At 42.5% G+C, this 24,639-nt stretch overlaps 2 protein-coding genes across 9 annotated transcripts in view; both read left to right on the forward strand.

Moving 5' to 3' along the window:
• The window catches only part of OSBPL5 (oxysterol binding protein like 5), a 178,722-nt gene that overhangs the window by 127,341 nt on the left and 26,742 nt on the right, over positions 1-24,639 (forward strand). For all 8 annotated transcript variants that reach the window (XM_056493714.1, XM_056493715.1, XM_056493720.1 and 5 more), the window contains 4 exons: positions 5,470-5,550; positions 6,190-6,291; positions 7,899-8,102; positions 13,782-13,866. In XM_056493714.1, the coding sequence (XP_056349689.1) occupies positions 5,470-5,550; positions 6,190-6,291; positions 7,899-8,102; positions 13,782-13,866 (472 nt within the window). The remainder of the gene's footprint in view (positions 1-5,469; positions 5,551-6,189; positions 6,292-7,898; positions 8,103-13,781; positions 13,867-24,639) is intronic.
• Positions 15,917-18,010, forward strand: LOC130254317 (inositol 1,4,5-trisphosphate receptor-interacting protein-like 1). The gene has a single exon (XM_056493725.1). The coding sequence runs from the start codon at positions 16,221-16,223 to the stop codon at positions 17,925-17,927; it is 1,707 nt and encodes a 568-aa protein (XP_056349700.1). The 5' UTR covers positions 15,917-16,220; the 3' UTR covers positions 17,928-18,010.

The raw sequence follows: 24,639 nt of genomic DNA on the forward strand, positions 1-24,639 counted from the left end.
ATTTAGCATAACTGCAGATCCGATTGTTTCTCATTGCTCATTTTGTTTGTTTAAACTTAGCCTGGGGGCAAAAGCTGTGCCTATAGCTGGAAGGGAAATCAAAACTGCTTCAGCTTTCTGCTGGCACTAAGTCTATGACAGTCATGTGAAACAGCATCTTTCTCAGTGTCCAACTTCCCATCTTGCCTCAAATGTTCTTTAGATATTCTGACCTTGCAGAACAAACTTCCCATGCAAGGCACACTTAAATGATCAAATAGAAATCCTGTGAGGTCCGAGAGTTTTCTTTATTTACCGTAATTTGATGCAATGGAGCCAAGGATTCCACTGAACACTGGTATAACTTAATATTTGAAGTTGCTTGGATGGCTGAATTTCACCAGTTATTTTCCCCAGATGCTGCTGTCATGTCAACTGTTTATTGTACAGGCTTTTCAGTTTGTGCTAATCATTGTGCTATTTCACAGCTGTAAACACAGTTGCTGTATCTTTGTAATGTTGAAATAAGAGGGATCATTATGTTTTTGGGGTTTTTTTTCAACTGGAAAGCTTTAGTTGAAGACTATTCAGCTTGCTGTAAAGGAACTTATCAGTTGAAGAGTAATTTTTTCTACTACAAAGGTTGTTTGTCAGTAAGAATCGTTTCACTGACTTTAATGTGCTTTGGATGAGCAGTTAATTCACAAGAAAAATAAATAGTTTTCAAAAAGAACTGCTTATAAAACCAAAACTGCTTACATTTGGTTGAGATATCTCTGAATATTCACATGAGTAACAAGGAGTTTCTCAATTGGAATGTCAAACCCAGCTTTTCCATAATTTTTATACTACTTAAACAATTTTTCTTTCATTTTTTTATTTCTATGTGATCACGATTTGTAGCAATTATTTGTGGAAAAGATACTGGAGAAATTTAATCTGGCCAAGGACTTGTCACTGATTTTGTGAAGCATAACTTATGACCCCAGCTTCTTTTGTTCTGCCTTCAAATTCCCCTCTGATCTTGTCTTTCTCTCTTGGATGCAAAGAAGACGAAAGGGCAACTTGTAAGCTGTCACTGCTGTTGCCATGCAGAGCACAGCTTGAGAATGACTTTATTGAAATGTTTCTGATTTGGAATGATTCTGGCTGTTGTGCTGCAAGGATTGCTTGTGCTAAGTAACAGGATATTCCTCTTGGTGTTGTCTTAGGCATGGCTGGCATCCCCCACACAGGAGTTGATTACAGGCTGCTTTGCTGTGAAATTATTTGGTTCCTCTTGGAAATGAAGTCACCAAAAATGACACTGGATCAGAATAGCACTATTGTAAGGGCTCTGCATGCTCTCTTACAAAGCCTGGCAGAAGTGTTAGGGTATTGTGATGAGTGCTAACAATCAGCAGTGAATCTCCAGAGCTCTATGACTGAGATGAAAGGGAACAGAACCTTAACTGGGATAAAAAATATGTTTTTGAGTACAGTACAGCCCATTGTCAGCAGCGAGGTCATCACTCAGTCCTGAAAAGGGCAGTTTTGATTAGAGAACTGAAAAGGGACAACAGTTTCTTCTCCCTGCGAGTGCTGCATGCTCTGGGGAAAGTTTTTGGCATATTAACAGACTTGCCTCTTTATGAGAGCCAGTATATGGAAAGTCTACTTACTGTTTTCTTATTAGAATACCCCAGTGGGCTTTTTCTTTCTTTAAAAAGGGCACAAATTCCTTACTCTCCCATTGTACAAAGTCTCATCTGTAGCCAATGCTGTTCACATGTTGCTGCAGAGTGGGAGCCAGATTCTGATACCCTGCCCAAGCATTATCCCAGTGTCCTTGGAAGATGTGCTGTGGTGACAAATAGCTTCTCTTAGTTTTCTGCCAGGCTGAGAAAGGTGGAGCAGTAGAAAGACATCATTAAATGCTCTCAATGTGTCTTAGCAATGTGAGACCCTACTGTGTCTTGAGAATCTTTAAAGCTGATGGCCCAAATTTACTGAATTTTACGCATGCTGCAAAGTACAATCAAAACCATTCAGACAGATTAATGCAAAAATATGAAATTATGTTCCTTCAAGTCACTTAGCAGGTTAAACCTAGGGGAACTGTCATTACTATCAGCAGCATGGGGACCTGTGGTATGCTATCCTGGGGACTTAGATGTCCTGTGAAAAAGCAGGAACTTTAAACCCAGAAATACAATGCTTTTCACCCTGTAGAGCTGGAGATCACCAGTTTCCCTGCCAGCAAACTGCTTTTTGGGATCAGTGATGAAACTAACTGGGGCCTGTCAAAAGTTGCAGGTCAGGCACATCTGAAAGCTTGTCCATGGCTCCTAGTTAAAACCATGGCTTAGTTATAGTAACATTTTCTGTCTCTTCATAAAGCATTTTGCAACCATCTTGGGAAGCTATGGTATTGGTCACACAGCTGGTAGGTACATCACAGTTTTTGGGATACAGAAGCACAGAAAGTTATTTTCTCATGCCTAGAAATCGGGCAGTGAGTACCTATGCTACTGCTTCTTTCTCATCCACTCTCAAGCCTGTCTTGGTGGCCACCATCCCTGTGGTCTTATGGTCCCCTTACAGGCCAGGTTATCAGATTCAGCATGTCCAGGTGTAGCCCAAACCTGGGGGAGGGAGTGAAGGAAGCAGCACAGTGTTTCAGGAGCCACCACAGCATCCTCAGAAGCTTTTCATCCAGCTGCTTCATCTAAGTGAAAGACCAGTTTGAAATGGTTTCAGACAAGTTCCACTGCATTTACTGAGCTCCTAAAGGCTGTGATGGTGGCAGGGGAGATTATCCCTTCATCAGCTGCTGTTTGCTGTGGTTTGATGGTGTGCACAGCAGGATTGGCTGGAATTGGGCACCAGTGTCTGTGGTCATGGAGTCAGCTCTCCCAAAGAGTCAGAATCAGTGTCTGTGTGAACATACCTGGTTTGAATTCCTGTGCTTGTTCAACTCTATTTTTAGCATGACCCAGAGAGACTCCAAGGAGGAGGCAGGTGGGGCTGGTGGAGCAGTGGAATTGCCTCTGTCTGTGTCAGTGCAGGTTCCCCACCAGCAGCAGGTCTAGCCTTAGGTTTGCTGTGGTCGTTGGAAGCCTTTCTGATTTCATCTGCAATCAAATCTCCCCAAGCCAAGTGAGTTTAGGGGCCAAAATTTCATTGTATAAGCGCCAAGTGTAATTTTCTATATAACAAGCAACTGTAACTTGATTTAATTAGTTTGGTAAAAAGCATTCTTTGTATCCTGATGCTTTGCAGGCACCTGAGCAGTATTTCCTAGAATCTTGTGAGCATCTGTGCTTTTTCTGCCTCTCACACTGGCTGATGAGAACTAGTACACAGTGTTTCTCTCTGTGTCTGATCTCTCAGGCCAGAGGGAGTGAAATTACTAATAAACAATTGGCTCATAGTTGTGTCTCAAGGACAGGACATTCTTTCTGCTAATTGGGAGAAAGGGAGAGAATTGTTTTGACCTATTTCAGAGGACACACGTCTCAAATCATGAAAGCATAATCTCCTAATAATTCTGAAGGATTGTTGCTCAGAGATATTTAGGCACTTGAAAATGTTTCTTTATAGAGAAAGGCTTATAGCTTATCTCCCAAATGCCTACTATTGCCCTTTGAAATGTGACAAAGACCCTGTGGGCACAACTCTCTGCTCAGACATCACATCTGTGCAGTGGTCCTCACCATAAACATTGTGTTTTTACAGTAAAGCTCTCTGATATAAATCAGAGAGAAGGCAGGCTTAGCTTTCTGTGAAAACAAAACTTGCAAACCTTGAACAGTTTTCAGGAGTCCAGGAGATGCCCTTTTCTTTGACTGGCTCCAAGTTGACTTATAAGCTAAACAGATCAGGGCTCTCACTGGCCTTTGTGTGTCATCATAGAGTTTTCATTTCTCTGTTTTTTAAGTATCATATGTAGTTTTGGTTTTAGTAAAAGAGTACTACAAGGGAATGTGAGAACAAGTAACAGGTTCTACAGTGACTGTGGCTCTGTTGCAAATGACACCTTCTGTCCCTGATTTCTAATTCTGCATCATCTACAAGGAGCTTTGCTCAGTTGAGCAGCCACCCTTCTCTCCCATTTTTGCTCCTGCCCCAGGCTCCAAGGCATAGCTGCTGGCTTGTTTGCTGTGATCTTGTCATGCATTTCTGTGTTTTTCTCTGAGTCACATGAAAAGGACTGATCTGGCTGTCATTAAACATTTCCCTGCTCACACTAATGTACAGCATAGTTTGTGGCTGTGGTAGCCTGAGAGATTTCTGTGTCACTGAGAGGGAAAAAGAAAGTGGGTCTCTTGAAACTGGAGGTACTGTAAAATTATTACATCAATTTGTGACATAAAGGAGAGAAATTCTGAGAGCCCAGTGGGTTTGTTTCACATCATAGCAGTGAATGGGAAATAAATTTGATGTATTTTTTCCTTAGTACAGCTCATTTTTGTGTCACACTCATTAAATCAAGGTGGCTGAGGGCTGAGCTTTTCTTACAAAATTGTCATGTGTGAGTGGGAGCGACAGTGCCTGACCCCAAAAGATGTCTGACCCCACAGTCTGAATGCATCAGATACATGAAAGGTTGGAAGGGAGAGAGATGCAGAGAGAGAAAGTAACTTCCCCAAAGTCACATTAAAAGCAGCAGAGTCCAGACTGTTCCATCATTCTTTCACCACTAACCCTGCCCAGGTTTTGTACAATTTGCTGACAGAACCTTTCCACGTGGGGGTCCTCATTGTGAGCTGGGCTCTGGAGAGCTGCACTTTCTAAGCATCCTTTATTTTGGTAACAGTAATGCTATCATTATGCCTAATGGAAGCAAAGCATTTCTGCAGCCCATCAGCACAGTCATGAGATCAGGCTGTAGTTTCTGAAAGTGAATTTAAACAGCACTGACACTATCAAACATGATTGGAAGTGACTGTGTATATTTTGTGCTTCACTTTGCAAGGCCAAGATGAAGATGATTTCCTGTATTATCTGCAACATGATTAGGTCATTTCTTTTCCACCCATGTTTTTGGACATTTCAGTCAGTGCAGTAGCCATTGCCAGTATCAAGTCTAGTTCTGAAAAATGTATAACAAATTCCCCATACATTTTATTCTGGTAATTGAAATGCTTTCAAATGTGAACAGAGTTGGGCAGTTTTCAGAATTAGAAATAATTTTTTTGGCTTTCCGTTTTGTTTTCATGTTTTGTTGGGGTTTTTGCTTATTTTTCTAACCAAGATTAATGTCTACATGGGAGAAATACAAAGAAAATTTGGTGGGGAATTTTCCAACCAGCCATGAGTAAAAAAAGGAAGTTTGGACTGCACTGTAGATATGCATTTTGTGCACCTGTTTAGTGTTCCACTGCTGAAATCCACAATCAGCTCTTTCATGGATTCCTGAAAGTTATAAACAACGCTTTATCAGAGCATAACTTGAACATCTTCATGTTAACACATTCTTATTTTCTTCCCTCCCTGTTTTTTTTTTAGATTGAATATAAGCTTTGCAATGGGTCTGACAAAGAGTGTGTGTCTCCCACAGCCAAATTCATGAAGAAGGAAACTCTGAAGGTATGTGCAAAGCAGCCAGGTCACCATCAGCTGACTTGCTTTTAAAAAACAAATGGCACCTTCCAAACAAACCATTGGAAACAAGTCAGACTCATTTCCCAAGACCCAGAGAAGCCTCTGAATCTTCTAGATGTCATTATAGGCCAAGGACATTTACAAGCTTTATATACAGGATTAGGTGTTATGCTGCAAGCAGAACAGATAAGTGTAATTATTTCACTGTGTTTGTATGTTCTGGAGCCATTAGGCACCTCAAGAGGATTGTAATCCTTCACTGCTCTTTTTAGAACAGACTTGCTTAGGCAATCTGAGCAAATTACTGAGTAGCTTGAACACTTGCTTGTCTACCAAACATAAGTGAATGAAATTAGATTTAGTTTCTTGAATTTGAGGGGTGAGGAAGACTGGGTATCCAGCCTCTTTCTGTTTCCCCCAAAGAAAAGGCAAACTAGGTTGTGTTTATTGAAACATGCCTGTTCTCTCATTATATTTTTATTCTTCCTTGTGCTGGTTTCTGGGGAACCTGTGCTGGGTCAAGTTCTTACTGTGCTATACATAACTGTCCTTAAAGCATTATGTTCTTTCCTCCCCAAAAGAGGCCATGATTACACCTACTATATTTTCTCTGTTCTCAACCAGGTACAAAAAAAAAATTACAGACAGGAGAAGAAGAGAGCTACCAAACAACTCTTCAGTGCTCTGAAGGATCCCAGTGTGGTGATCACAGCAGACTGGCTGAAGGTATTTGATACATTTCTGAGGCTATGGGAAAAAATAACTGAGATGTGAAGTAGTTGATGTGTCTGAGATGTATACACTAGCAGTTTTTTAAGTGAAAGAATACCAAATAGTTTTCAACTTCAACTCAAGCTTTATTTAAATAACTGCTATGAAAGTGGAACTGTGGGTATTTACTTTCTATCTTAGCCAAATTGGTCTGTTCCATGTCCTTAAGCAGCAACAAGGACTCAAAAAGGGCATAGTACAAAAGAAAGTGATGATGCTTCTCTCTTTGTTCCTCTCTGAAAGACTTTGTTGGCCTCTTCCCATAAATGTGGGTTTGTATTGAAGAGGGAATAGACTGAGTAACAGCCTGAAAACGGGCAGATACAGCTTGTTCTATCGACAGTTGGATATTCTGTTGTCACAGCACAGAATGAAACATATTGTACCTGATGACAACTGCAATTTCTCCTTGTGCACAGACTTGGTTAGTGACAGCTTCCCACTAAAGTCCTGAAACTTCTGTGTGGCAAAATAAATCTGGATTGACATTGAGAGATGAACACTGGTTTTCTCCTCCTTTGGAGCCATTTAGTTTTCTCAAACATTAGTGAATTGGTTGAACCTTTTATATTAGCAAAACCTAATTTCCAAGCATTGCCAAATACATAGCTCTTAAGAAAAACAAAGTAAATTAAGGATTTTGTTAAACAATACAGTTGCATTTGGTTAGGTTTGACTCCAACAAAAACCTCTAACATTGTTCTGCAATTATTATTAGTGGTCAGAATAGTGACATGCTTATTGTTTATTTGAGAAATTAGATTGGCATCAAAGCCTTCCTGTAGTGTTTACTGTTAATGAAAAATAAATATTGAGACTTTTTAAAACATAAAGCACCTGTTGCATATTTGCTGCGGCTGTAAAATTCTGGTGAGCTGCAAATAATGCTGCACCACAAAAACAGAGCACAGAAAAGACTTGAGGTTTGGCCTATGCACACTGAAGGCAGGAAGACCTTAGGCAAAATCTAACCTTACTGAGAAACTTCTCCATTCTGAAAGCTGTTATCTTTAATATACTCTTATCAAATTTAATGTCTTCTAAACAAGAGAGAGCTGCATTGAGCTCGACAGAGAAGTAAACCAGCTCTAGACAGTACTTTTAAAAATGGGGTATTTGACAAAACCCATTAATAGCAGTGTTCTGCAGAACACTATTAAAATGACTTATAAGTCAAGTTAGACTAGCTATAACATTTTTATATGCAATGTTCTAATTAGCATGTCTCCATGATTATTAACAGATCACTCTCACATGGGCTAGCAGTGCTGATTGCTTAAAAAATTAATCAAGCTGCTAACACTGAGCTGGTAATAAAAATAGGAAGAATACTAAGACAGTAATAAAAATATGAAGGCAAGATTCTGATAGCCAAATTTCCAAGTTCTGGGATTTTGCTGTGAGGTCCCTAGGACTGTTCAGGGAGCACCATGCATTTTCCTTAGGAAGTGTGTCATGGTGCAGCCTTGGAGTAAACATACTGGAAATACTGTATGAATGCTGAATAAATGCTGAGTTTCTTCTAAGGAGCAATGTAAATGCAACTTGTTTTGTTCCTCCAGATTCGTGGGACTCTGAAGAGCTGGACCAAACTGTGGTGTGTCCTGAAACCAGGAGTGCTGCTCATTTATAAGACGCCAAAGATCGGACAGTGGGTTGGGACAATCCTGCTCCATTCTTGTGAGCTGATCGAGAGACCCTCCAAAAAGGATGGCTTCTGCTTTAAACTCTTCCATCCTTTGGATCAATCCATCTGGGCTGTAAAGGTAACAATCCTGATGAGTTGAACAACCTCTTCTTGGTCACCAAAGTTTCTGAGCACTGGTATTGCCTAGCACTGATATTATTTAGTTATTCAGTTGCTGTTAGCAGTGGTGAATTGAGCGCATAAAAAGATTAAAGATTCCAAAGTTTGATCATTGAAGGACATCAAAGAGACATAGTCCTTGTGATTAGTTCCACAGATGTATTATTCTCAGTGCACAAATGCCTGCATAAACTGAGGAAAAAAGAAATATATTAGTACAGGGAAAGAAGTTCAATACCTAAAAGCTATAGCAAGCCATGACCTACATCTTTAAAAGGGGTTTGGCATCAACACAGTTAACTAAAGTCCCCAAAACAAGGACACAGAAATCACCAAGTGCTTCACACAGTACTGGGAGATGGTTGGCAAAGTGACAAAAAAGCAGATTTATAATTTGACTTCTTTTTTTCTAATGCACCTGAGGTTTGGATTTGTTTGCAATGGACTTAGAACTCTGTGTTCAGCTCAAGTCTTGACTGTTGCACAAAAGTGTGACTTCAGATAGCCCTTATTGTCTCTTCTTTGAAATGGAAATAGCAGGATTTTCTCCACTTCATTTTGAGTTATTCTTCAGGCTGAGACAATCCCTTCCTACACACAGTGGCTCCTGCAGTGACCCCTGGATCTCCCTGTAATGAAAATGATTAATAGTTTTTCACACTTCTTGAAATAACTCCCTGAAAATCTTAAAAAGCTGTATCTTTTTCTTCTTTCCTTTAAGAGCAGGCAAAAAGAGAAAAAGAAAAATGCCTATGAGCAAAGAGGAAGATCCCAGTACCTCCTGAGAGGCACTGAGAGACACATCTTTTGGATACCCTGAGGACTAAACTTGTATTTGTTTCCCTGTCAAAAACAGAGTTATTGCAGACATAAATTCTCTAGGAGACATCACAAGTGTAAATAAGGCATTAAGAGCTGATGCCTTGCTGCAAGGTGGTCAGCAGAGGGAATGGAGATGGAAAGACTCAGGAGAGAGCAATGAAAGCACTTGTCATGGCATCAGAAGTTCTAACAAAAGGGAGAAGCTCTGTGGGAGCAGATCAAGCAGACACACTCCTGCTCATCCATGCAGTTAATTGAACAGTTTTAAACACAGCTATACAATCTTTATAAAAAGCCTTTCCATTTTTAATAAGGTAGGAGGAGAGAATTAAAATTAACCTCAGCAACCAGGGGTGAGAGCTGATGATTTCTGCCAGCAACTCAGCTCTGATTTGTGCCTAAATGCATTGCTTTTCCTTGAAGTGCCAAAAGTTTCAGTGCTACCTTGCTTCTTGTTCAGTTTTGAGAGTTGTGATACTTTTTAAATTTAGAACATGCGCCCAAGAAGGCTGTTGATGATTTACTGTCTGTCAGCAAAAACATTCCTTGTGACTTGACAGGTCAACTGAATTCTTCTGAGAAGTGCAGTCAGAGGAGGTAGTGAAAAATAGAATCAAAAGTGCAGTCAGATACTGAAAGGCAGAGTTGCTGACAGATCTGAAGTGTTGCACTAGGATGCCCTTCCTTTGATATGAAGCATCCCAAAGAAGGAGGATGTTTTAACAATATGTGTATGCATTTAAATATGTATATCTAATTCTTGTGTCTCTTGAGAAAAACATATGGTAGAAATAAGAATTAATATACTAAATGTGAAGGGAGTATATATCTGAAAATGTTTGTGTACTAGAGGAAGTCCAAAGAGGTTTAAAGTCAGAATAATATTCTGCATCTCTTGAGACATATTTAGAAAGCCACATTTGAGCTGCATAGTAGGATACTCCCTGAAACCTGAGTTCAGCATGGATTGCTGTGTTTGATAGATGCTTTCAGCCATGAGGTAAACACCAAAATTCACATCAGGAAGAAATCCACCAGTAAGCTGCTTGATGTCAAAGAGGCTGTCTGCACTCTGTCAACAGTTTAAGGCTGAAGCTGCTAAAAATACTGTTAGATTTTATGTCGTTTCACAACCTCTTTTTAAGGCAACTGGAGCAGAATTGACTTATCTACATTTGTTGTGTATAACTATGCAAAGAAAGTCTGTTTCTCATGAAATATAGATTCACCTGAGCTTAAGCAAAATGCCCAAGTTACTGTCCATCACAACAGAAATAAGATCTGAATTAACAGCTTTCACTCTTGGCCAAAATGGCTCATGAAATTTTCAGGGATTATCCAGACTAGAGTTGATGGTCCAGCTTTAACTCTCATCAGTGGATTTGCAGTTTACTCAGGGTAATTACTAAATACCTTTTGTACATATTGGCCTGGCTGCCCAGCAGATGTTTGGAGCTAACTCTGGGGTTCAGCCCTGGAACAAATGTCTGGCTCAGGCAGTGCCAAAGGCCTTTATGGTAGTACTAGCCAAATAAATTTGATGTGCAGACATTTAACTCCAGTTAGAAAAGGATGAGATTTTGGGGCACCCTTCAAGGTAAGACGTAAGGCCATGGCTTATAGTTCAAAGCTAAATATATGCACCAGGGTTCTGCTTTTCCTATAAAGCTGCCTGGGGTCTAGAGCTATCTTAGAAGCACATTGCTGAAAGAAAGAGTTCTTTATTCTACACTGCTTTCCTGGCTTTTTGATGGTTTCAGCCTGAAACTCCTTTGCAGTGCCCATGGATTGGACCTTTTATCTATTTGTTCCATCCAAGCCTTTGTAAACCCAAGACCAAAACTTTCAAGATCCCAAAATCAGGCAGCAGTGCAAGCAACAGTAAGAAAAGCTTCCCCCACACTCCAAGTGCTGCTGCAGAGGCACTTTGCCCAATGTGTGAAGGCAGTGTGATCCCACACTGCTCCTGGGAAGAGACATTTTGCTGAGGTGGCTGCAGGAGACTGGGGAATGCCAACCTAGTAATTCGTGTGAGGGTGTGGGTGTCTGTCCTCTTGCTTCACAGAGGGACTGTAGGGCTATCAGCTGGCAGGGTTTGCCTGCCTGTCCCAGAAAGTGTCCTGGAATAGGCTGTATTTCCCTTCAAGCTTGCTCAGAAGCTGGCTGAACAGTGTGGTGTGGGGAAGGCTTTCGTTATCTGCAGCCTGGTCTGACATTTATTTAGGGCAGTAAGTAAGTTGGGGTCAACCCACTGCATCTGGGAGAATGTATAATTTGAATTTTCCTGATTTGTAAGAATTTGAGTTATTCCTTTAAAGAAAAGGTTCTAGTAATGGTCTTGCACTGCTGCTTTTCTAGTTGTTATTCCATTCCAGAGCACAACATTTTCATCTTCATTCTTGTGATTATCTACAATACTGTTGAGGAGATTTTTTTCCTCCTTTTTAAAGAGTTTTTTTATGACTCTCTGAGATGTCTTATCATACTATCCAAAACTGTCAGTCCTCTCTATTTTTCAAAGCCCAACCACCCCCTGTTTCATAATGCCTTTTGAGTCTCAAATCAGATGTAAAGATAGGAATTATCTGAAGATTGTACTTTCTTAGCTGTTCTGCACAGGGGCTGCAGCTGGGCTCTGGGTGCTGGTGCAGCTGGGACAACATTTTTAGTGAGAGATGGTCATTGGCATGGTGCTCAAAGGCTAGGAGACAGAAAGCATCATTGTCTGTACTGGGCAAATACAGAACATTTAATCTGCAGATGCTTATTTTATTTTTATGGCCTCCTCTCTTTTCCTTTTTCTGTTGAAGATGGCCCCTCCATGCATGAATATGCCTTACTGTTGAATATGTTTCCTTGACAGAGTGACCTGGCTGCTTTTTGAGTTAATCAACATGCCTAAATCCCTATTAGAATCTTGTGTTATCCATTCCTTCCCATCTCCCACCCTGCCCTTTTTTTTTTTTTTTTTTTTTTTTTAATACTGTTTCTGTGTATCTGTACTGTTGAGTTGTGGGATTTTTCCTCAAACACAGCAAATATCCACCTCTGCACTGAAAAAACAAGTAATGGTGTTATCAATAGTTCTCCAACAGCCTGCTCAGCTGCAAGCAACTGAAAGGAAAAATGCCACGGGGAATGATGCCTGATTGCATTAATGTCACCAGTAATGTCTTAAGCTGCTCTGCTCTGGTTTACAAATCAAATCTCAAATTTGCCTGTCCTGACTATTAAGCCTTTAAACAGTCTTAATTTTTAAACAGTGAACCTCTCATGGGAGAGGGGAGGGGAAAAGGAAAGTAAGCAGGATCCCAGTTTTTCCTGGTAGCAGAGGAACCCCACAGATTTGAAGGCAGAAAGCTTGACTGGAGACTGTTGTTTTCTCAACACTTCATACACTCAGATACAGCTTGATGCTTTTCCTACTTTAAATTCTGTCCAAATTTTGGTTTTCTGAATATGAATTAAAAGCAAAACTCCAGTTAAACCTCTGTTTAACTGTGAGGCACTTGTGTACAGGAGCAGTTTTCAGTAGCGGTTACAGTTCCATTCTTAACAAGTGGGAGGGAGAAATCTTCTTTCAAGGAGAATGGTTGGATTCTATAAAGGCCTGTGGAAGGGAGGAGAGTAATAGTCAAACTGGAAAAATCTGCCTGCAGACTTTCAGCATTGTGTGGTATTCTCTCAAAAGTCAAGGAAATCTATGTTGGAGCACCCTGGAGAAAATCTCTTGCTCCCCCCTGAAGGTGACATAGTGGTCACACGATTATTGGTGATGGTTTGTTCCCTGTTTTTATTTCTGACATGATGTCTGCACATTTGAAAAAGGATTTTGTTACAAAGTGAGGAAGAGAAGGAGCTAGACTAGGCTGTAAGACAGGAGGAGAGAATTCTGTTTATTTCTATCAGGTTATGGCACAAAGTCCATACCATGAAGAGTATGAAGCTGTGGTCACTGCATACAGGAGCTGCTTTTTCTTAGCATCTTCTGGATTTCAGAAGAGGAGGAAGCAGGGAGGACATCAAGGAGGGAGCCTGTGGTTCTGGTCAAAGAAGTGTCTCATCCAGGATGGACTTTGCTTCCCTGGGCATCATTTCTGGAGGGTCATGCTGAAAGCATGGTGGCAGGATGCTTACAAGACTTTTTTTTTTTTTTTTTTTTTTTGCCACAGCTTCTAAACTAAAGGCATCATAAAATGGGCAAAGCCTGAAGTGGCTGTCACCCCAGGCACCAGAGCATAAGGGTTCTCTGGATTTAAAGATGAAGGACTGCAACCCAGTAGAATGTGCTCATGCTGGGGGACCTTTGGTCCTCAATCTGTGGTTTTCCCTTCTTCACCTTTCCCACAGACTCAGGGTGGAGTTTCCCTTTTGTTTACTTCCAGGAGAGCTGCTGTTCCCTCTCTGCTCCTTTTGTGGTGGTGTGTGAAGGGTGTTTCACTGAGTGTGTCTGGCTGCAAGCAGATTGCACATGCACCTCATGGAGCAGTTCCTTCTGGTGTTGCATAAAGGTTTGATGATTTTGTCCCAAGTAACAGCAATAAGATCTTTCCACTCCTGCATATCAGAATAAACATAGCAGGTTTTGGGCTGAGCATAGGTTAGACCAAGCCCCATTTTCATAGGAGCTCATTACTGCCTTGGAGCTGCTGCAGCAATATCATGATTACTGATGAATCTCTCCAATTTGCTCCATCTGTTCCTGCCCTCTCTGCTATCACAAACATGCACACTCTGCCTGGGAAGGGTGGAAAGACATTGAACAATCCATTGCTGCTTCCATGCTTTACATTTTTCTGTCTGTGTACATTTCCAGGGACCAAAGGGAGAAAATGTCGGTTCGATCACTCAGCCTCTTCCCAGCAGCTACTTGATTTTCAGAGCAGCCTCCGAATCAGATGGTAAGTTTGGGGGTTTGTTTGCTTTCTCCAGATAGCATACTTCCTGCCAGTTAAGAAAATAGGTTGTTAAAAGTGTATAAAGGAAAAAATGGTGGCTCACCCAGCTTGAAATACTGCTCTTAGCAATGGTCAGAGTAGGTCAAGCAGATTTCTGGCACATTGAACAGCCACCTCTCTGGCTATGTGTATGGAAGAAGGATTTAGGCTTCTAACTGGGGAAAACCAGTGAGTCAGTATAAACTAAAGGATGGAAGGGGTTAGTCCCAAAACTGAAATGAAAAGGGCTCTGTGTCCTCAGTTCAGCAGAGACTTCATTGTCTTATCTGCCTACATCTTACTCTAGGGAGGGATCTGTTGGAGGAGAATGGTGTGGTGATATTGAGGAGCTGTCTGTAGATGTCTTTCAGCCACCTGAATTTTGCTGTGAACTATTTCTGCTATGGTTTGCAGTATAGCAGGCCCAGATGCTGGTGACTCCACATGTAAAATACCATTTAGGGAATTTGCAAAGTTATGGAAGGTAAATTTAGGTCAGTATATAACAGACATGCCAGCTTGCTATGTGAAAATCTCTGTAAATTACTTCAGCAGACCTAAAATATCAGTGATTTATAAGTAGTTAAGAAGATTAAAACCATGTTTTCATTCCACTTGACCTTCAGACTACTCTAATTTTTTTTCATAGCAAATTAACCCAGGCTGTTCATTTTACGGATATTTTCACCTACCCCACCAAGGGGTTCATCTGTCCTGTATGTTCCTTTGGGTCTCATCTAGAGTAACTTCAGGGGCATAAGGACTTCTTATGGAGAGAAATGGACTTTGAAAGTAGTGTCCCTCTGGTTCAGTGATTAGTGATTTACATTTTCCTAAGGGATGGAAATGAGACAATGCAAATGCACCTTTGACATGACACTTAGAATAAGAGAAAACCTTCCTTCATTGCAGACTTCTGTTCTGTTTTCCTCCTGAAGTGAAAAGAGGACAGTTCATGGTGAGATACACCATCTTGACACTAAAGCCTGCTCACAGATGTCAGTGTAGTGAAATTATATGAAAATAAGCAGAACTTATACAGACCCATAGAAACACATCTATTTCCCAAAATACGATGCTTTTGTAGCTTATTTGTGTAAAGGAATACAGGATTCTAACCTGACTCCAAACATCACCTGCCTAGAAAGCAATAGATTGATGCAGTAATGTCTTGTGGGAAAAATAGACTGTAGGGTAGAGCTGCTGAATTAGAGGCATTTCAAACCTTGGTTATACACACAGACCACAGAACAGATATACAGAAGAATCCCACAGACTTCTTAGGCAACCAGCTTGCTTCAAGAACCGTCTGTCAATCCAGATTTTATAAAGTATGATTTCCTTAGAGACCCGTGTGCTTGTCTTTCCACTAATTTAATTATTAATGATTAAACCATAGAGGCAGCCTTGGAAAGAGACCTGTGGCTGAGCTTCTAACTCTCTCTTTTTACGATGTCTACCATAGGCCAGTTACATGGAGTAGAGGAGCTCTAGATTTGTTCTAACTAACCTTAGCCATAAAGACTCCTAAGAGAGCAGTAGCTCCCAAGAGATCATCAGAGGTAAGACTTTTCTAGCTGTGATCTCTCTGTCTGGGTCGTACAACATGTGATGGAAAAGCACAAAAGCGACCATGGCTGGCATGTGAGAATTTTCAGTGTTGAAATGCCTGTGAGAAGTTTTCTGCCCAGTGAATTATTGTGTGCTCTGGGAACTGGTTCCATCTCACAGCAGGAGATTTCCAGGAACAAAGCATTTATGGGTCATGTGCACCAAGTTCAGACTGGAAAGGGTTCGGGGAGCTCTGTCTGTTTTGTCAAGGGCACCCCTGTGGGTCCATGATGACCCGTGGGTCGGCGCGTATTGGGTGTTTGGTTGCCCAGGCCCATTATGAGTTCATGAGCTGAGTAGAGGTGGAGGGCTGGGCTGGGGTGGGCTGGCTGGGGTGCACATGGCACCTGTGACATTGCAGGACCTGTGTCACAATGGGGGCAGCTCTCAGCCCAAGCAGCAGGTAACCCTGCTGCAGTACAGCCTCGGCGAGCGGCGGGTGCGCACGCACACAGGAGGCTGTGCTGGCTGCTGGACAAGGGCCACGGCAGGAACGCCAGGACCTGGGAGCCACCTTTCACCGGGCATCAGAGGCCAATCCTTGTGGGACTGTCTTTGGCAGGGCACGGTGCCACTGCTGCTGGGGCCTGCCAGCTGCCTGGGCCCCTCCTTCCTGCCTGGAGATAGACCCCTGGCACTCTCATCCCCACTTCCCCTATCAGCACCTCCCTCCCATCCCCCTCAAGTCCTACTCAACTGCTCAGGCCATGCTTGCCACTACATTCCTTCTCCTGCTTGTGCAAGGCCTCATCCAGTACCCGCAGCGGGCCGGGGACGGGCTGGATGAGGCTGCACGGGAGCGCATGCAGCAGCGCGCCGAGTATCTGGACCAGCAGATGGTTCAGCTGATTCAGGAGCTGGAGCAGAGGAACCTGGAGCACAGTGCTGTGGCCTGGGGAACCCTGCTCGTCTGGCAGCTCTGGGCTGTGACTGGAATCCTCGTCCTTCTCTTGGCACTGTGGTTTGGACTCCACAAAATCAGACGTGATCCAAACAACAGTGGCCACAAGGAGAGGTCCAGCAGCAACTTGCCGGAGGAGGAAGAAGAAGGACACAATGTGGTTGCAAAGAAAGAAATAGAAAGCGACCATGCAAATGTGGAAGAGGACAATAAGGATGGAAGCGAAGAAGGCAGCAATGGGGATGCAAAGGCAGAAAGCAATGCTGGAAATGAAGCAAAAGAAGGCTGTGATGATCCAAAGGAAGAAGTAAACAACGATGAGAAGGGAGAGGAAGTCAATGCTGCTGGAAATGAAGAGGACAAACATGATGCAAATGAAGAAGACGATGGCTACAATGTCCAAAGGAACCTTGGAAGCCTATTAGAGGAGCGCATACAGTTGCCTGTTCCGGACCTGGACAAAGGTTGTTCCATCATAACAGACCTGATGGATGAACTCACACACATCTTTGGACGAGGCTTGTCCAACAGCTTCTACCCGGTGCCACAACAAGCCATCGGAGTGGGCAGTGCTTTTGAAGGCTGGAGTCCCCATGCACAAGATCTTGTGTACCATGTGCTTGTACCACTGAGTCCCCCTCCAGGACATGCCTTCCACCTGGAGCTGGACGCTGCAGGAGTGCTCCAGAGGAACTGCTGTGTTCGTGTGGAGCTGTTGTGCACCTGCGCAAGGGAACAGCTGAGGGAGGACATGCTGTGTTTCCTCCACCACTCTGAGGAGGAGCTGAGGAAACAGGACCCCAGCCTTCTGCACACCCTCTGCACTGGCACCTATCTAGATGTGGAGAAAACTGTCCACTGGTTCTGTCGATTCGTGAGAAAAGCCTGGCTGCTTTTGCCTCAGTCGCGCCATTGGCGTTTAGTGTTGCAGCCCTCCAGCCGCTCCTGTAAATTTCAGCTAAGCAGAGACCAGGAAAGCTTCATGGTTGAGGTCATCTTTGGAGTGCGGCAAGGAGACTCAGATATCTTCGTGGGCAGCCAGCCTACACAAGTAGGCATCCCAAGCACAACATGGCTGGAGACTTACGCCGTGGCAGAGGCAAAATTCTTCAGGCACATTTCCAGGCAGGCCCCTCGTGACAGCTGGCACTGCAGGTGCCTGCAGCTCCTCAGCCGCATCCTGGTGGGTGTAGGTTTCTCCAGCTACGCCCTGAAGACGGTGGTGATGCACCTCCTGAGCACCGTGCCCCTGACACAGTGGTGCAGGAAGGATTTCCGGCGGCGGATGATGGACACCCTCAAGTACCTCCGCTGCTCCCTGGACACAAAGCAGCTCAACCACTTCGTCATAGGCAACCAGAGGTTTCCTGTGGAGATCAGTTTGCCCTCCGACTTCCGCGTGGCTGAGGCTCCCAACCTCTTCCAGCACCTCGCCAGCAATCCTGATGCCCACCTAAAGGCTATGCAGGAGTATGTTCATCTGCTAGATCAGCTCAAACAGATGCTGTTCTAAGCCTTGGAAAGAGATCCTCGTCCACAGAGTTGTGCTTGTGGGGCCTCATTTACTATGTATATTAATACCCTCTAGTTAGTGGATTTACTATATATATTAGGACCCTCTAGTTAGTGAATTACTATATATATTAATATGCTCTAGTTAGTGCATTCAGCAATCCCGAATCTTCTTGTGTTATTACTTCAATAAACTGAACAATTCCAATATCTGGATTGTGCAAGCTCTTCTCGAACTCGACCAGACCTAGAGTGTAAATTCCACTAGGTGTGAATTTGGGACTGGCTGGGAGTAGGCACTGTTAGTAGCAAACCTTTTTTAAGAAAGGCACACAATTCTCACTCCCCATTTCTCCTGTCAGTGATCTCCCTGGTGCACAGCACCCACTGAAGACGATGGTGGCTACAAAGATGATTTTGGCCCTGTGTTGCCCTTGCACTCTCAGGCCATGCTGACCATTTCACATGGGTTCTGAAAGTCCATGGCAGCTCTGGCTGGGCAGAGACCAAGCAAGATACACTGTTGCTGTGCCTCCTTGTGTTCACCAGGGAGACAATGAAGATTCTGCTCATGCCAGACACTCTCCAGGGCTTTGGAACAACAGAAATTACCTTGTTGGACATGCAGACCACTGTGCTCTGTGTTAAAAGAACTTAAAATAGTGAGTTGGAACAACAGGGCAGATCAACACAGAGTTACTTTTGGTTTAGTGTGATTTTCCTTTACTTTACTGCTTCTTTTCAGTAGGGTCCTAATTGTTAGATGGAAATCTAATGTGATCAAGGGAAGGAGGTGGAACTGAGGTGCCTCTCAATCAAATATCCTAAATGTGTGTGTATAAAGTAACTAGGGCCTTTGGTTCAAGACAAAACACAAGCTCTTGAACAGCACCAGCAGTGCCCTAGAGCCGCCTGCACAGGTTTGGAGCACCCACATTATGTGTGGTAGATTCTGAGTCTGATAAGGTGATCATGAAAGCTAAAGCTTTGGGTCTGTCCATTTAGCAGTGGACTTCACCAAAAAAATTGATACTGAATTGCACCAGAAATATTAGCATGAAAATGGTGTAATTTTCAGCTGAGTGAGAGTATTTGGCTTCACATCTGAGGTCAGTGAGCTGTGGAAAGTGGCCATATACTTTGTGTGAGAAGGGCAGGATGTGAATCTCCAGACAAGAGGGAAGAACAGCTTCCTCCCAAACACATCCCAACAAATGGCCAAACACATGAGTGTCATATTTGGAGATGAGTGACTTGAAGACAGTATTAATGTCAGTAAGTTATGTAAAACATATGCAGACAAAGGCACAAGGAGCAGAAACTGCTACATTTAAAGAATTCTGTATAAACTGCAGGAAATTAAGGCTTGTACTTTGCAGTTCATATGCTTTGATTTTAAACTCAGAAGACAGGACTGAAATGGTTTTAGGCTGTTACATTGCTTCACTTGGTGTAAAGAGGCATCTCCAAAAGGGTTTGCCTGAGCTTGTTTCATTTCTTTAACACACTGAAGATGCAAGAGAGACAGAAGATTGAGGTGAAATGAGCTAAACCAGCTGAGACAAATGGGGCAGGTGGGATCTGGGCCCTTTTGTATATTTGTAGTGTGTTGACATCTCCCCCTGTAGTGCAATACTGTGTGGATCTACAGCATCTCTGAGTAGGTGTCCTGGCTGTGTTCTTCTTAACACAGTCTCCTATGTTAGTGGTGGGAAATGAACAGCAAAGCATTTGGCAAATATAACTAACTCGTAGAGGGCTCTGACTTGCTGGGAAGTATTGAGTTGCAGCATATGTTAGATGTACAGTTCAGCCATCCAGGCAGCTATATCATGATCAGCAGCTACATGCCCTACTTTCTCTCTCAGCATTTCAGAATCCCCTTTGCCCCTCTGCTGTGCCATCTGTGACAGGCTGTTGGTAGGATTTAAGACCCTGACTTCTGGACGATCTGCAGAACCACTGCCCAGCTGCAGCAGATTTCACATTCACAGACCAGAGCAGCAGTCTGCTTTTTGGTGTGTTTTAAACATCAACCTCTGGAAAGGTCATGTCAGCCTACAGGGCTCAACTTGTGAAAGTGCAGGGTCTTTCTTTCTTTCTTTCTTAGCAGTTTCAAAGAAGACTGCTTTTTCCAAAACAGTGACTGTGTATGCGTTTCAGATTTATGTAGAGGAGTTACTTAAAATTAATAGTTTAAATCCTTCCCAAGCTTCATGCCCAGACCATGCTGGAGCTGCCCCTGAGCTCTAACTGGTGCATCCTAAGCATTTTAAGTCACCTGCTTAGATGTCACTGTAAGGATCTCCACATTGCCATGGGCACTGCTGCCACAGGGTTTATTCCTACTAATGGAATTCAAAGTGGCAGATTACCTGGGGTTAAATCTTAACAGTGGAATTACAAAACATATTTACATTTATTCCTTATGTCTGCTCGCTTCTTCAGGTGTGCTTTGGGTAGCCTCCATTGCCTGATATGGTTGCAGTTGTGTGTAAATCCTGATGGTCTGGCTTACAGTGTTGTGGTTTCTTTTCTAGGCATCTGGCCCAAACTGATGCTCTCATCTGGGGAGGAAATTAGGTTATTGAAATAAGGGTCACGCACAGAAGCAAAGAACCACAAGGAAGATTGCAATCTGAAACCAAGTTAACAATGAAATACATCTCTGGGTCCTGGCAGCTCTGGAGAAAATAGAATATCTTTTTAGCTTTATGTCTGTGATTCATATTCCTTAGACCTTTCACAGTGGTTTAAAATCCAGGCTTTTGCAACAAGATTTCATTAAGTTCACTGCATAAATTGCACCTGCAGCTAATTGAGAGCTCACATCCTTGCATCTTGACAGCCAAAGTGGGAGAAATCATGCAGGCAGGCACCCAAGTGGCACAGCAAAACAAGCAGTCAGCTGAACACAATGACCTTAATGTTCACTGACTGAACCAAATCAGCCTCTTCCTCACGACTCCTGATTTGTGTGCACTTGAGCAAGAATTCATCGTTTCCAGGTGACAGTCTACTTCAGGTGGATTTTTAAAAGCATCTATCTTGTAGGTGTGAGGCATGAGGCCAAAGCTGGAGGTCTTTAATAATTCAGGAAGAATAATATTCCCTTAGTGATGCCTCTCTGGAGGAATGTGTGGTTGCTCAGTGTGAGCCTTTTGAAGTCTTAATTGGCAAGAGATTCATCCCAGGTGTTCTGTAGCTACAGGAATGCAGTGGAAAAGAAGTATAGTCCCAGACTGATATTTCTGTGTGAAATGGTGTGATTCCATCTAGAGCAGATTTTTCTTTCTGGTGAGTGCTGAGAGAACATTGGCTGTGTCCTCCATGACCAGCTGCTGCAGAATGTGGTGGATAGACATGGCACATCAGATTATAAATTATTCTAGGTGAGCACAAAGAATTTCAAAACTGAATAGCTTAGTGTTTGCAGTGCTGCCTGTTTTTGTCCTGTGAGATATTTTTGTAATTTTAGATCTCTTCAAAGACTAGGACAGACTTAAGTTTTTCTTTGAACTGAACCTAGGTTAGCAGCATAAGCACCTTCTGTTGTTTTGATTTTTTTTTTTCCAAGATGGAGAAGAAATTATTTTTGTCTCTTGGTTTTAGTAGTTCCTTTTGTCTGTGAAAAAAAGGGTTGGTGCAAGCACATGCCTGCTGCTGTTCAGCCTTGCAGCCTCCAGGTTTCTTCATGGTGCCAGCAGTGCCCTGCTGACCCACAAAGTGTCCTGCAAGGAGCCCTAGTGATTCCTGTTTGAACCTCAAAGCATGTACAGGATAATCAAGGGATCAGGACCAGCCAGCCTGGGTTTGGGGAAAGCAGGTCCTGCTTCACCAACCTGATCTCCTTCTATGACAAGGTGACCTGCTTGCTGGATGAGCACTGGAGCAGGCTGCCCAGGGAAGTGGCTGAGTCACCATCCCTGCAGGTATTTAAAAGACATGCAGATGTGGCACTTTGGGACATGGTTTAATGCTGGACTTGGCAGTGCTGGCTTAACAGTTGGACTTGATGATCTTAGAGGTTTTTTCCAATGTAAACAATTCTCTGTTTCTATATAATTTGATTTGAGAAGAGCTTAAAAGCTTGTGGGGAGATTCTGCCACAAGCTTACAATATGCTTTTGGGCTTTTCTTTAGGATTTAAGCATATGCTCAGTTTTAGCCACAGTCTGTGAAAAATTATAACTGATAATTGATTGCAGTTTTTTACAGTTCCAAACCTCCTAAAAGAATATTACTGTAACTTTTTTTTTTTGCTTCCTTCATATGCACCCTTTTGGGCTGCCATTCCTCTCTGAAGGAACCCACATCTTACATTCTTTTCTGATCTAATTACCCTGGATACAAAAAACCCTATTTGAGTCACCCACTCAAAATTAGAACATGTGAGAATTGAGGTAGCCATAAAGCCTTCATGCAGTACCATGACTGTAGGTGGCAGCCTTTAATTACGTGACCACATTCATTTCTCCCCTTCCTGAGGGAGTGAGTAGACTTGTCAGGTAAGCAATTAAGTAATCCAAATGCTAGCATTTTTGTATCATCTTCACAATCCAGAAGAACACAGCTCAATAGAAAGGTCACTCAGATGTATAAACATTTCATAGAGGCCTTTGGCAAGGAAACAGGTTTATCTTGTTAGCGATCCCTGTAATTGAGAGAGTATAATTTTATGGGTTTATACTGCAATTAACACACCATTGACTTGCAGAAAATGTAACCTTTTTATTTGCAGAGTTAAGTCCATATTTCACATGTGGGTTAGTGGCATATGTTTGTTTGGATTCACAGCACCACCTGATGGCTGAAGGCCCATTTCTGAGTTGGGGCTGCTCTGCATCCCTTCAGTTCAGTTTCTGTTAGAAATGAAAACAAGGGTGTGCACTGATGCCATTTCTGCTTGCTGCAGGGCACAAGGAATGCTGACTGCTGATGCACAGCAAGTTCTTCTAAAGCTTTGTATATCTGCCTGGGACTATTAAAATGAATATTTAACGTTTTGGGGTTTTTAAATTTAAGCTCCTTGAAATAAGGCTTCAGAAAAGATTCAAGTTTCTCATAACACCTCCCAGGGAGTTATCTGAGGAGATGGAAACCCTAGATATGTGGTGCAGAAATTTCCTCTGGTGATGTGGTGAACCCCAAATTCATCATAGGATAGGATAATGAGTGTACATGAGAGCTGCAGAGCACTGAGGAGATGACCTCAGTGCTGCCTCAAAGGGCTCATGCTGCTACAAATCAACCTACCTGTCAAAGCACCTGATTTTCACAGCCTAGTTAATACAAAAATATCTTGGCATATGCAGCATTTCCAAATGTCAAATCACACGGTTCTCACTCTGGAAAAGAAAAGCAAATTTAAAGGCAGAGGAGAGTCAAGGCAGGGAGCCTGAGCAGCAGTGTGCTCCCTTGTGTGGCACAGCCTGAAACAGATTTGCATAGTAGTGGGTTTGGGGGAGAAGGGATATGTAGGAGGAGGTGGATTTGTGCTCAGTGCAGCCATTAACTCTAATGGGTTATCCATGCAAATCCTCCACATAGTGAGAAGGGAATAAATCTCTGCCTGTAAAGCCTTAATGCAAGAATATTTGTTAAATACAAAATAGTGTGAAATCAATTCCAACAGCATTCAGCGTTTCTAATCTTTTATTAACCATTATTTGTGATGTTATTATTAAATCATAAGCTGATACTGAAGGAATTTATTGAATAAAATTAGAATAAATGACTGGGGCTTTGCAGTGTTTGTGGCTAAATGTTCAAGTACAATTCCTCAAAGATTTGACATCTTATTTTACTGGTTACAGCCTCGTATCAAAGCAAGCACTGAAAACCACTCAGATTTATACATTTCTTTATATACACATTCTAGATTTTTTTTTAAATTCTCATTGATCTTACAGAGCCAAATTTTGATCATGTTGAAGTTGATGGGAATTCTGCCCAGGAGAGCAGCAGGATCCCAGTGAGATTTATGCATGTGCTTGATGCTGTGTGATAGAAAAGAATCTAATGGAAAATTTGCCAAATGGGACCAGGAATGAATGCAGTCCAGGGAAGCCCTGTTTGCAGCACTTGCCATTGCTAGAGCAATATCCTTTGTTTCCTTCACTGTCTCTCAATCACACTTCTAATTATTGTGAAATATATTCTGAGAAATGTAATGAAGAGCTCTGTTTTATAAGCTTGAAATTAGAGGAAAACTCCCTTGATACTTAATTTGCAGGTGCCCTGGCCTCATTAATGACTGCACTACATAAGCAGGCTATTTTCAGGTGCTTCCAGGAGTACAGCAGCTCCAGCACTGTGGTGGTTGGGTTTTAACACACAGCTTTGTAGCCTTGTATGAATCATTGCAAAAGGAGCCAAGGGTCAGCTTGGATTCCTGTACTTTTCATTTGCTGTCTGGACCTGTGCAGGCCATAAGGAAATCCAGTGTGGCTGTGCACAGGAGCTGCAGTTTGTCTTGGCTCTGTGCCATGCTTATAATTTATGCAAAATTGAACCTTTCAGGTAAAGAATTTTTTGTGGCTAGATAAGAAAAAATGATGCCCCACCCAGATTATCTAACGGACCAGGCAGTGAGAAAAAATGGGAAAAAAATTTTAAAATGCAGAGAAAGAGTTAAAATGAACAGCTTGGAAACTTTTAGTCTCAATCACTGTGTCACATATTGACCATCCTGGATCTTGACTGGAATGGTG

The sequence above is a fragment of the Oenanthe melanoleuca genome, chromosome 5 (genome assembly GCF_029582105.1).
Source record: "Oenanthe melanoleuca isolate GR-GAL-2019-014 chromosome 5, OMel1.0, whole genome shotgun sequence".
Taxonomy (NCBI): Eukaryota; Metazoa; Chordata; class Aves; order Passeriformes; family Muscicapidae; genus Oenanthe; species Oenanthe melanoleuca.